At 34.7% G+C, this 12,256-nt stretch overlaps 1 protein-coding gene across 5 annotated transcripts; it reads right to left on the reverse strand.

Moving 5' to 3' along the window:
• Positions 1 to 335: 335 nt before the first annotated feature.
• LOC123702996 (chromodomain-helicase-DNA-binding protein 1) lies at positions 336 to 11,135 on the reverse strand. 5 transcript variants are annotated; one of them, XM_045651094.1, is made up of 24 exons: positions 10,735 to 11,135; positions 9,689 to 9,777; positions 9,259 to 9,612; positions 8,707 to 8,883; positions 8,377 to 8,561; positions 7,797 to 8,126; positions 7,469 to 7,719; positions 6,749 to 6,862; positions 6,512 to 6,676; positions 6,151 to 6,431; positions 5,679 to 6,036; positions 5,224 to 5,598; positions 4,891 to 5,142; positions 4,642 to 4,809; positions 4,429 to 4,546; positions 4,105 to 4,289; positions 3,798 to 3,969; positions 3,535 to 3,697; positions 3,086 to 3,458; positions 2,720 to 2,938; positions 2,339 to 2,644; positions 2,043 to 2,257; positions 1,520 to 1,879; positions 336 to 1,299 (listed from the first exon to the last, which is right to left on the reverse strand). In XM_045651094.1, the coding sequence occupies exons 1-24, from the start codon at positions 10,741 to 10,743 to the stop codon at positions 1,092 to 1,094; spliced, it is 5,427 nt and encodes a 1,808-aa protein (XP_045507050.1). In that variant the 5' UTR covers positions 10,744 to 11,135; the 3' UTR covers positions 336 to 1,091. The 5 variants fall into 5 exon arrangements, with proteins under 5 accessions (XP_045507050.1, XP_045506972.1, XP_045507129.1 ...); XM_045651016.1 differs by having other exon boundaries at positions 4,105 to 4,283; positions 9,259 to 9,618; XM_045651173.1 differs by having other exon boundaries at positions 1,520 to 1,816; positions 9,259 to 9,618.
• Between the last annotated feature and the right edge of the window lie 1,121 nt (positions 11,136 to 12,256).

The following is a 12,256-nucleotide window of genomic DNA, read 5'->3' on the forward strand; positions in this document are numbered from 1 at the left end:
TTTACTTAGTAGGCCTCATTGCTGCCCAAGACATATCACACTATTTACGAGACTGTATAATTTGGATATGCACACAAAGTAATACATACATATACTGATTATTATATTATTCAACGCTGAAGGCAAATATGGCGGAGCGCAGCGCAGAGAATTTTAATCGTCAAAATTTAATATTATTTTAATGAGGACAACGTCGACAATTATAGCATGACAATGATAAAATACTCTGCACTGCGCTCCACCATATCTGCACCGGACCTATTGATTTGAAAAAAAAATTACGTAGGGCCATTCTTGTTTTTGGATGCTACAAGGATATTAAATAAAGCACATCGTCAACTTTAATATGTTTATTATCATGGTTTTTCACCATTTTAAGACGCTCTCACTCTCATTACACTTTATTTCATGTAACAGAGAATAATAGATTTTACATATTGTATAAAAATAGGACCATACGAGTCCTATTCGGACCCGAAAATGCAAGTATGAGAAATGAAATATTATTAAACTCTTTCCTGTACACTGCTAAAATGCAATGACAAATATTATGATTGTTGCATTCCTCATAATTATACAAAGATTCAGTTGCACATGATTTCATTATATGCAAATCTACTTCTTCAATTTCTACTTTTGTACACCAGCTATGATCTATTGATATATCACCAATGTGTTTGTCAAGTACCTATAAATTGCGGCTTCAAATAAATACAAAAAATCATTTTACACCTGATAAAAAAATATTATTCAAATCAATAAAATTGGCAACAAAATTGAAACAATATAAAATTAATGGTATCCATCTAAAATCTGTACATTAACAAATAATCGACAGACTCGGTAATAAATAAATTTACTATACAGTCTTACTTACAAACAGTCATTATCTTAATGTCTCAGCTCAGGTCCATACATTCATGCGCATCGCTTATCACTTAGATAAAAACACAGCACTTTTTGTCACTTACACTTTATAACGGTTAAACCAGTGTCTGCGGAAAGAGATCTCTAAAGGCTACTTTTATTTACAAAAAAATCTATCTTATGTACTATATTTACAAAAGCGTCCATTTCGCAAACTCGGTGAGCTATGTGGGTGGCGCGCGGCGATCGTAGTCTCTTCTGTAGACCTCGCGCTCGTACTCCCGCTCATCGTACGGGTACTCGGGCTGCGCGTAGCCGCGCCAGTCGTCCGGGTAGGGGCGCACGGGCGGGAAGCCCATGCCGCCCGCCATCGGCGAGCCCTCGTAGTACCCGCTGTACGGGCCCCCCATGGGAGGATATCCGCCGAACCTGCTGAATGAGTTTGCAAACATGTGAATGTGTGCTATTCGTGTAAGGTGACTAGACAATTATTGAGATACTACGTCTACCTTTTAATACCAAATCCCCATTGAATTTGAAAACATAAATTTGTAACATTTTCTGTAACAGTGCAATTCATACAAACAAAAAAGTTACAAAATATATTTCATGTCAAAATATATCATCAATAATTAAATACATAATAGCAAACCTTCTCTTATCATGTGTCCTGGGGTTGCGGTCGCCGCGGTACTGCCTCGGGCCGGGGTAGGCGGGCGGCGTCCAGGCCGGGTGGCCGGCGTGCGCCGAGTGCGGCGCGTGGCCGTGCGCGTGCTCGGGGTGCGCGTGCGGCGTGTAGGGCTGGCGCACGCGCGGCCCGCCGCCGCCGCTGTCCCTCCTCGTCCGCGACCGATCCCTGTCACGTTCCCTATCCCTGTCCCGCTCTCTATCTCTATCTCGATCTCGCTCCCTGTCCCGGTCCCTCTCCCGCTCGCTCCGACTGCGCTCTCTGTAGGACAAATCATCTCGCTTCAGACTCCCTTCCCTGTGCTTGCGATCCTTATGCTTATGTCTGTATAGAAGCGAGATGAGTAGGAAGTGTTAGCGATGATAGGGTAAAACAGAATCGAAAGGATCATGCGTGGTTAAATAAACAAATAAAACAAAAAAGGTATGAAGATGAAATGATAATGAAAATGCGAGGGTACAATAGACGTGCATATATGTATAACTACCTTTCGTGTCTTTTATTTTCAGGATCAGGGTCACATTCACCCTCTTCTAATTTTCTCTTAACACCAGATGCATGTGCATTCTTTTCGTTCTTATCAAACTTTTCGCGGCCAATCTTCGGTCGCTTCTCTTTACGCTCTGCGTTTTCATCTCCTTTAGCCTCTTTTTTGAAAGACTTAACATGATTATTTGAATTGAAGTTGTTTCTAATATTTGACTGAAAATTCAAAAGGCCAGCATAAATATATGATTAATGAATAAACAGTATCACAGTGTTAGCAATTACATAAAAACTTACTTTGACATTTTCCTTATGCTTGCCGTCTTTATGTTTACTGTCGCTTTTCTTAAGGCCGTACTTATATAACCTATACAACTGTTTTGCATCAAAGTTTGTGAACTTAGACACAAAGTACCAGAGATTACTTCTCCATTCTACTTTCTTTTCTGGATCAGGATAGGCTTCTACACATATATCTATTTGATTCCCTATTTGTGAAAGGCAAGCCCTTGTTCTTGATACTTGTTCTGTTTCTGTCAATGTTTGATCAGGGTTGTCTAGTGCTCTTAGTGCTTTCTTCACTGGTCTCATCTTTTCTTTACACTGTAGATTTAAAATTAGGATTAAAACAAATAACATATTTAAACAAATATAAGTATTGTTATAATGATTATGTACCTCTTCAAAAACTGATGGATCTAAATCCCCTAAAACTTCTAAAGCCCTTGGCTCATTATTAGCAGTAAAGTGCATTGGGCCAGCAGGCTTTTTACTTTTTTTGCTTTTATCATTTTTGGTCCGATCCTTCCCTTCTTTCTTTGTGCGTTTCTTATCTTTTTCCTTTCTGTCATTTGATGCTTCATCATGTGTTAAAACTTCTTCCATTTTGAGTTTACCCTTTGGAAATAAATACATAAATAAATAATTCTGTTGAAAAATTTGTCATAATAATTTTAGTGTTTGTTTGTATATGTTCCTAAATAAATGAATAAAATAAACCTGTATAATATAATTTATAATCTTTTTTATTATTGTTCTACATACCTTATCATTTTTATCATTTCTACCACTACGAGTATTCTTTTTATGATCTTCACCAGAACTTCCATCATCTTCGACAATATCTTTAGTTACTGGTTCTTTTGTACCCTTTTTCACTCTAGGCTTTCTTTGCTTTTGTTTGCCATTTTTCTGGTCGAGCAACTTTTTAATAAGTTTGAGTAAATAATCTGCTCTAGACTGTAAATGCTTCGCTTGGGGTTTTTTATCCTCATTTGTCAACATTTTTTCACCAATACCAAATGAAGAATCCATTTTTATAGCCTCCCAGGATCCCATTCCATACTGATAAATGCCTGCAAGTAGTTTAGAGTCATCTTCTACTCCCCAGTCGACATCAAAGTTAGCTGGTCTCGTTCTGAATAAAGGAAATTCATTTAACAAAAATCCAATAATTATTGATTAAGAATTGTTAGTTTTCATTATACACTTACTTGAAATCTAACTGCCACTTCAGTCTTTCCTCCTTGGTATCAGGTAGGAAATCGTCGAGTGGCGCAAGTTCATCTTGGCATGCCGCCATAGTTTTCGCATTAACTGACACGCCGCCGAGTTTAAACGACTTTCTTGCATTCTTTCGACCGTCACTATGATCATCTTAACAAAAATAGTTAAATTAGTATTATTTTACAACACAAAAATTGTTCAGTGTTGGCAAATGCAACACGAAACACAGGAATTCAAAATAATAACTCACTTGAAGCATCTGCAGTATCATTCAAAACAGCCTTGCACCTATCTTGTAAAATTTCTCCCAATTTTTTCAATTCCGCCAGCGGTTTTTCTTGTAATTCAGCATCACACGCTATACTGTCCAAATGCTTCAATGGCGCCGAGAATTTTTTATAGCTCTTTACAAATCGTCTTATCTGCAGGAAAAACATATATGTATTATCTATCTAGTTTAATTTTCTTGGGTTTATATTTTTGGGAATATAACATGAATTATTAAATTTATTTTATAAATCAAAAGGGTAAGGGTAAAGGGCAGGGCAAAGGTATACCTCAGGGTCAGTGAAGCCTTTTATTTTCTCTCTATGGCTAGCCGGCGGTCGGCCCCTCTTCCTGGGCCGGTCGTCATCAGCACTGACATCCGCGTCCGACACGTCGCTGTCGGCGTCGCCTTCACCGTCCGCGGCCTCCGCGTTCTCACTGCCCCGGCCACGACGCTTGCGACCGCCTTCTGTACCAGAAATACAACTTCCATGAAAATATCATCGACGTATTAACTATTCAAGTAACATTAAATATTTAGTTCAGATTTATAAGATATTATTATATTTTTATATTGAACAAATAAATTATATATGTATAGATGACAAACTTACTGTTATCCATATTATTTTGTTGTGCCTTTCTGCGTGGTGGTAAGTATAAATCTTCCATCTCTTTCGTTTTCTCCTGTTCGGCCAGTGTTTTTCTAACATGATCTGGTATGATGTCATCCTGTTGATATCAATTCAAACAATTTAATAATGTTATGTACGTAAATTGTACGTTACAATTTATAAAAACTCAACAAAATTATAAATCTATTTTACCCAGTCTTTGCTTTCATCTTCTGCATTTTCCTTTTTAACTCCCATAACCGCCTTTTCTTCATCAAATGCAAAGCTAGCTACTTTGAATGCAGACAGTAGCTCATCGCCAGCCATTGCAGGTCCCTCATCACGAGTTTCAGCTCTTTGTAAGATTTCATCAATATCACACTGTAATTGAACAGTTAAACATCATTAAAAATATGTTACCTAACCTTTATAGTTCAACCAAACTGTAATCATATTACTCACAACTGGATCTTCATCATTTTCATCATCATCTTTAAAGAGTTCTTCAGCACCAAATTTCAAAATTGCATTTAAGTCTTCTTTATTGAAAGGATTGTTAGCACTTGTACCAGATGCGTCTCGTTTGTTAAGAACAGTCCTGCCAGTAGTGTCCATTCTTTGAATAACAAGATGATCAAGCACCATCTTTCGTTTAGCCCTCTCTACTATGTCTTCTTCCACAGACCTGGCAGTTACCAACCGATAAATGTTGACCTACGAATATCATCTTATAATAAATTGAAATAAATGATAACTAGAACAAGTTTTTTTTTTATAATTTTAACAAAAATTTACCTGATTCTTTTGCCCTATTCTATGTGCACGAGCCTGAGCCTGCAGATCATTTTGAGGATTCCAATCAGAATCAAAAATTATGACAGTATCAGCAGTTGCCAAATTAATACCAAGGCCTCCAGCCCTAGTTGAAAGAAGAAAACAAAAATCTTGAGATCCATCTGCATTAAAATGATCTAAAGCCTGCTTCCTTAATTCTCCTTTTATGCTGCCATCAAGGCGTTGAAATGGAAAATGTCTTCTTTGTAAATATTCAGCTAATATATCTAACATTCTAACCATTTGTGAGAAAATCAATACTCTATGTCCTGTTTCTCTTAGCCTGCATAATAGTTTATCTAACAATAACAATTTTCCGGAACCTCTTAAAAGTTTCTGAAATGTAAAAAGTGTTTTAAGATTCAATAAAATACTAAACACTTCACAATACATATTTAATTTCTTTTTTTATATACCTCTACAGCATCAGTTGTAGCAAGAGATGCTCGTGACTCAAAATCTTCAGGTTTAGTCAATAGTGCATGATTACAACATTTTTTTAATTCTATCACAATATTTATAAAGGTATTGGTTGATCCCTTAACACCTTTTCGTAATTCACTATAGTTTTTTGTAAGTATCCATTTGTAATATTGCTTTTGTATTGCAGTCATTTCTACTCTTAATATTTGTTCTACTTTAGCTGGCAATGATTTTTCAACATCTTTCTTTTGTCTTCTCAAAATAAATGGTTCTAATTGTTTGTGAAGTTTTTCATAACCTTTTGTTGCAGCATCTTCATGATCTTTTTCAAATTCTTCCCATGATTCAAACCTGAAAGTAAATTATTATAATTGCTGTCTGCTGATTGTTTAGATATCAAAGGTGAAATTCCAAAAATTAAGCTTATAAATTATATTTCTTTCTGACAATGAAGGATACACTTACTTATATGGCATAATAAAATGCAGGAGAGCCCATAATTCTTTCAGAGAATTTTGTAAAGGAGTACCAGTGACTAATAACCTATGATTTGTATCAAACTCTTTAAGTGCCTTATATAGAAGTGAATCGTCATTTTTTAACCTATGTGCTTCATCAACAAGCAAGCATGCCCAGCTAAAAGATCTTAAAAACTGTCTATCTTTTAGTAAAATTTCATAAGTGGTTAATATTGCATTAAATTTCAGCCTTTTAGAACTTGCAAAACTCCATTCAAATTGCCTTATCTGAAACAGAAAAAATTATCATATATCACAGTAAAATATAATTATGTATATAACAATTGGTTCTAGTAACAGATACTTACAATATCTCTACTTGTTACATCACCAATGTATGTAACCACATTTATATCAGGTGCCCACTGTGTAAATTCTCTTTGCCACGCAGTCATTGTACTTAAAGGTACTACGCATAGAAATGGTCCATACAATTGTTGAGATTTGAACAGATAGTACAGGAAGCAGATTGTCTAAAAATACAGGAAATATTAGCTGTTTTGATGGAATATGAATATAATATAATTATATTTGTCATTACATACCTGAATTGTTTTACCTAAACCCATTTCATCAGCCAAAATAACAGAATTGTCTTTACACCAGGAATGTATCAACCAATTCAGCCCATCCATTTGATAATCTCTTAATATGTAAGACTGAAAAAAACATTTTAAGAATTAAATATTTACACTGGAATGGTCAGTTCTGTCATAAATAATACAAACATAGTTTAAATCGGTCTTGACAGAATACCAGCGCTGTAGTTGCAGCTTGCTGCGACTATGGCAGAAAGCTGAGTCAAGACCCTTTTCTGGAAATGCAGTGCACACACAGTACAAAATTCTCAGCGAACATGATGTCTAATTTTATGTCTAATTTTATGTATCGTACTTTCTTTCTTGTTCTATTTTGTGTTTTCTTCTTGTGTGTGTACCTTTTTCTAGGAATAAATGTTTTTTTCTTTCTTTCTTTCTTAAAAAAAACTTAACAACATACTTTTTTTAAATAATTTGGGATAATCAGATAAACTCTTGTATTTTGTGAACCTTGATAATTATTATACAATGTTTAATCTAAATTGGTGTTTAATAACTCAGGCCCCGAAACCACAGACACAATAGAAACTTGTGTCTGGGACCAATCGGGCCGCTTGGGGCTCAATGGGTTAAATTGAGTCAAAACCGCGCCTATATGGGTCAGTTACATACAAACATACAGGTGAAGCTATTAGGTAAGTTTTAATTTTTAAGTTTTAAAATTACCTTATCCTTTCCCATATAATCTGGTTGTTCTTTTACTTGATGGAATTTTGGTCTTCTTCTCAGTACAGGACAATGTCTAGATGGTGTTGATGTTGTTGCTTCTCTTGATTTAAACTCTCTAACTTTCTCTGGCCATCTTTTTTCAATAAGAGTAGAATCTTCCCATGTCGAATCAGCATATGGTAATGATTCCCACTTACAGAAATATTCATGGGCAGTTGCGCCACTTTCAAGTTCTCGCGTTTGTTCCGCTAAAATATTAAAAGTTTAGAGTAACAAGAATACCAAATTGCACATTAAAGCATTTAAAATATTAAAAAATATTTACCAAATATCCTCTCAACAAAATTATATGACTTAACAAGTTCTTGTTGCAGTTCAGATTGGCATTCAAAATAGTCTATGTCTTCTGGACCAGCTTGCTTTCTCCACCACGATAATTCAGATTCCTTTTTCTTATAGTTTTCTAACTTTTTCAGACCTTTGACTTTTTGTTCAGTAAGTGAATTTTCTGACTCCCATGTGTTGTGTATATGGGACCAACCCTTCCACTTTATCAGGTACTGTGGTTCTGTACTTTCTTCATCCTCAGGATTGCAACCCTCATTCGGATCCCCATTTTCTTCAATATAGTAAACTGTAGTCACATTTCCCGTGACTGTGCAATGATAAGAAGATATTAGCTAAAATTTCATACTATACTGCATACAAATAAAAAACGAAAATAGATAAATACAACTAGGTTTTACAGTGAGTTTCAAATGTTTTGACTGTTACATTTCAACATCTGTTGCGAGCTGCATCAAAAAAAGTACTGTAAATAATATGGGAGATGAAAGGGGTAAATTAAAAATTTAAAAAGGCCAAAAATATTATCTTCACTTTTATTAATAGGAAATCATAAGCACCTCCTTTCTTGCCGCGCCGAAATCCTAAAATTTTTTCTATCGTCTCACTGTGTTCTTCAGGTTCAGGTTCAGCTTCTGCCTCTCCTTCAATGCCATCAACTTCCAATAAATCAGATGAGTCTGTTTGTTCATCGCTCGCTTCTTTGTAACTAACAGCTGCCCCAGTTCGACGCGTAGCTGTACGACTATTCAAAATATAGGAGAAAATAAATAAGAATAAAAAAGTACAAATAAAATTCAAAATTTTATTCAAATTCCATTTAATGTCCACATGTTATTGTCACCCTATAAATAAAATCAATATTTCGTCAAGTGCTTAATTTATATTACCTTTTTGTGTCTTCATCTGATGCTTCAGTGCTCTCATCTTCATCACTAGTATATCTTCTTCTTGTAGGTTTCTTTTTTCTTAGAGGAACACCTCTTTGGCCAGGCCTCTTTGAAGGTGGTGGTGGTGATCCTTTTACATCACTATCACTGTCTGAGGTATCTGAATTCCAGGAATCACTAAAAAGTACAATAGGCAGGCTGATTATAAGTTAAATTAAATTAATTAATTTCCATTCCCAGTAAAGATCCCTAAGATTCAACATAATCATAAATTTTCATAAAAAACTGCATAAATTTTCTGGAGAAAACATTAAGATGCGACATCCGCAACTGTTTCTGAAGTCTGTTTCAATTCATCTAATTCCTTGAATAGTTATTCATAAATAAACATTTACAACTAAACTGGCAATAAATAATGATGTATTGGGGATACATGAAACATAACAAATAAAAAAAAAGAGCACAAAACACCATCCTATTCTCATCATCATCATGATTCTTCTTAAAGTAAACAATGGTTAAGAACAAAAAATCTGAAGGAATTCTAATTACCTTTTCCTTCTACTTCTTCTATTACTACTTCTTCCTTTTTCACTTGAATCACTATCAGCCAATTTCAATCTGTCCGGCTCTTTACGCGACCGCCCTGATCTTCTTATTCCATAAATATCAGGATTGTCCTCCCAAAGATCAGATTTTATTTTTCCGTGATTATTTCTTGATTTATGTTTTGAGATGGTATCATCAGAAGAATCTTTATCAGAATGGTGATCAGATTTAGAAGAATTAGCATAATTATCTTTGGATGATAACTTTCCATCGTCGCTGTAGTGTGAGTGTCCTGGATTTGAAGATTTTTCTGAGCCCGTATTTCCCCCAGATGCAGATCCAGAAGAACTTGACCCACTGTCACTAACAAAGTAATGTTAGCAATTGAAAATGTATAATTAGTAAGTTTTAATAAATTGAGAATAGTAAATACCTCTCACTGCCTGATCCAGATCCACTTGAGTCACTCTTGTCACCCTTTTCACTTGTCGACTCACTTTCAGATTCATTCATGTAGCCTTTCTAGAAAGAAAACTAGACATAAGTTTAACAAGCACAATTAATAGCGACATGATTAAAAAAACAGGTTAAAATGTCAAAAAACTATTAGAAGATTGGCCATAACACAAGGTAAATATAAGATTTACACAATGTTGAGTCAATTAATTAGTCTTATTACTCAAATATAAACTCCACATAATCAATTGGTGGCATTTTTTGCTCAATGAACTGATTGAAAAGTAAAAATTATTCCACTCAAGTAAGCATTTACAATAAACTGAAGAATGGCAATATTTTTTCACCGCATTTCAGTATAGTCACCGTTACTGGATTACAAAAAAATTAGTTAATATCTTTTAAATCCAAAAAATCTTCATTAATGTATTGTATTCTTTAAAATAAATAATTATTACAAATTTTTATCTATTGAATGCCAAGCACAAGTATTCCTGAGGTATGAAATAACCTCAAACTACGGATTGTACCTGGATAAATCCAAAAATAAAGGATAAATTCAATAAAAAATTTATTCTCAAGTGGGTTCAATTGAACACAGCATATTTTTAATACAGCCTAACCAAATTAATGAAAGGCTGAATAAATGAGTCCCAGATAACCTGAACAATGTCTATGTACCTCTGTATTAGAATGCAAGACCACTTTTTAAAGTTAAATTGCAAAAATGGGTCCCTCTCCAAAACCAATTTTATTGAGCTATAACGAAAGATTACGTAACAAAGAATCGTTGGAAACACTTTCTACAGTGGAACAATTATATTTTAATACATAAAATCACGAAAATGTATTGTAAACAATCACAGAAAACGTTTTATTCACTTTTACGTCTTAATTTTTCACCTTCTTTTAAGACCACACCCTTCGCTTCGAGAACATTCTGGAATTATTATACACCCAAATACACTAAAATTAAGGAAATTTAAACCACAACAATAACAAAAAAGCCTTAAAAACACTTACCAAGAGCATTTTGCTGAGAATTCAAGAAATTCGATTAAACGCGAATATACGTGTACTGATTTTAGTAGAAAGGCATTAAATCACTTGAATTAGACCATAGTAAACACCAGAAAAAAACAATTTTAATAATTCTTTACTCAATACTTGAAAAAATGTAAATTAAATTTTTTGGGAAAATCTTGTCAAGCGACGCCATTTTGTCGTGGCGTGAATTCTGGTGACGACGGAAGTAAAAAATCAGTAATTTTGCTATAAAACTTTGGTAAAAATAAGGTAAATATTAACGGTAATCACTAAAAAATCAAAAATGAAACTTTACAAGTCGTCAGAATTACACCGTTCTGTACTAAATTGGACGTGAACACCGCGCACTATCAGCGACACACGAAAGCTACAGCCATATTGCCATTTGCTAGCAGCAGCACACTGATGCAATTAAAAAAATTTGCAAAATGTAGCCAGATATAAATAATACGATTACGCATTTCCGCTATAATTATTGCGATAATTAAATACAGATGATACCTAATTAAAATTATCAATATTTTCAGATTATTTCAAAGCTAGGTAACGTTTTATTTATCTCTTTTTTTTTTTCCTTTGCATTACACAAGCAAAAGCCAAGGCCTTGAGGAATATATCGTACAATGTGTGAAAAAATTTCCTGGAATATTTATTTATTTTCATTATTTTTGTTTATTTTAGAAACTGTCTTTATTCTGTCTTATTTTCCCTTCGCTACAAAATTTTCACAAATGTACACCGTTTTCAATACAATTTTCTTACTGTTCTGTGAATACCACGTGAATACAATACTTACAATCATCAAAAAAAATCATGATGACGTGAGCACTTATGATCTTCTATGGCCAAATAACATTAATTTCAAATACCTATTTTGTATTGTACAATATGGAAACAGGTGACTACAATATTATCACCCTCTGCTTCTGGTAAGCTAAGATGTGGCCTGTGGTGGAGTGCGCTTCTTTGGAAGGTCTTCTTTTGAAGACCCCCATATCGTTCTCATTTGTGCTTACATTTGTGTTCTCATCAGACAAAAAACTATTTATAATTTTATTGTAATAAAAGCACTATCAAGTATGGTATCAAAGGTAGTTTTCCAATTACAGAGCATAATGCGACGCAGTGGCGCACAATGCCGAATTTAAAGGGGGAAAATTAAAATTCTGTTACTGAGTTGGCATCGATTGCACGCATCACGCGCATTACTTTTAAGAGTGCTTGATTGTGCGAAGCGTTGCTGTAGTTGAAACATTCAACGTTAAGCATTAGGCCGCATAATGCGCTCTAGTGCTTTAATTGGAAAACTACCACTAAGATTTATCAGAGTCTCTCAAGCGAGCCGTGTCCACACACAGTGTCTACAATGTTTCCACTTGTTAAGCTGCGCGTCCACTAGATCGGATTCGGAGCGTACGGAGCGGACGGATCGACGGCATTTACGAAATACCGATGGGGTGCGTCCACTGCATTCAGATTTAGCATCGGCAATTTTGGT

Source organism: Colias croceus, chromosome 1 (genome assembly GCF_905220415.1).
Source record: "Colias croceus chromosome 1, ilColCroc2.1".
Lineage (NCBI taxonomy): Eukaryota > Metazoa > Arthropoda > Insecta > Lepidoptera > Pieridae > Colias > Colias croceus.

Excerpts from the sequence above, each read along its gene's own strand:
- LOC123702996 (XM_045650891.1), bottom strand. Across the intron at positions 9,619-9,688 it reads TCTGGATCAGGCAGTGAGAG|TGACAGTGGGTCAAGTTCTT; the intron begins GTATTTACTATT and ends TTACTTTGTTAG. Across the intron at positions 3,970-4,104 it reads AAGGCTTCACTGACCCTGAG|ATAAGACGATTTGTAAAGAG; the intron begins GTATACCTTTGC and ends TTTTTCCTGCAG.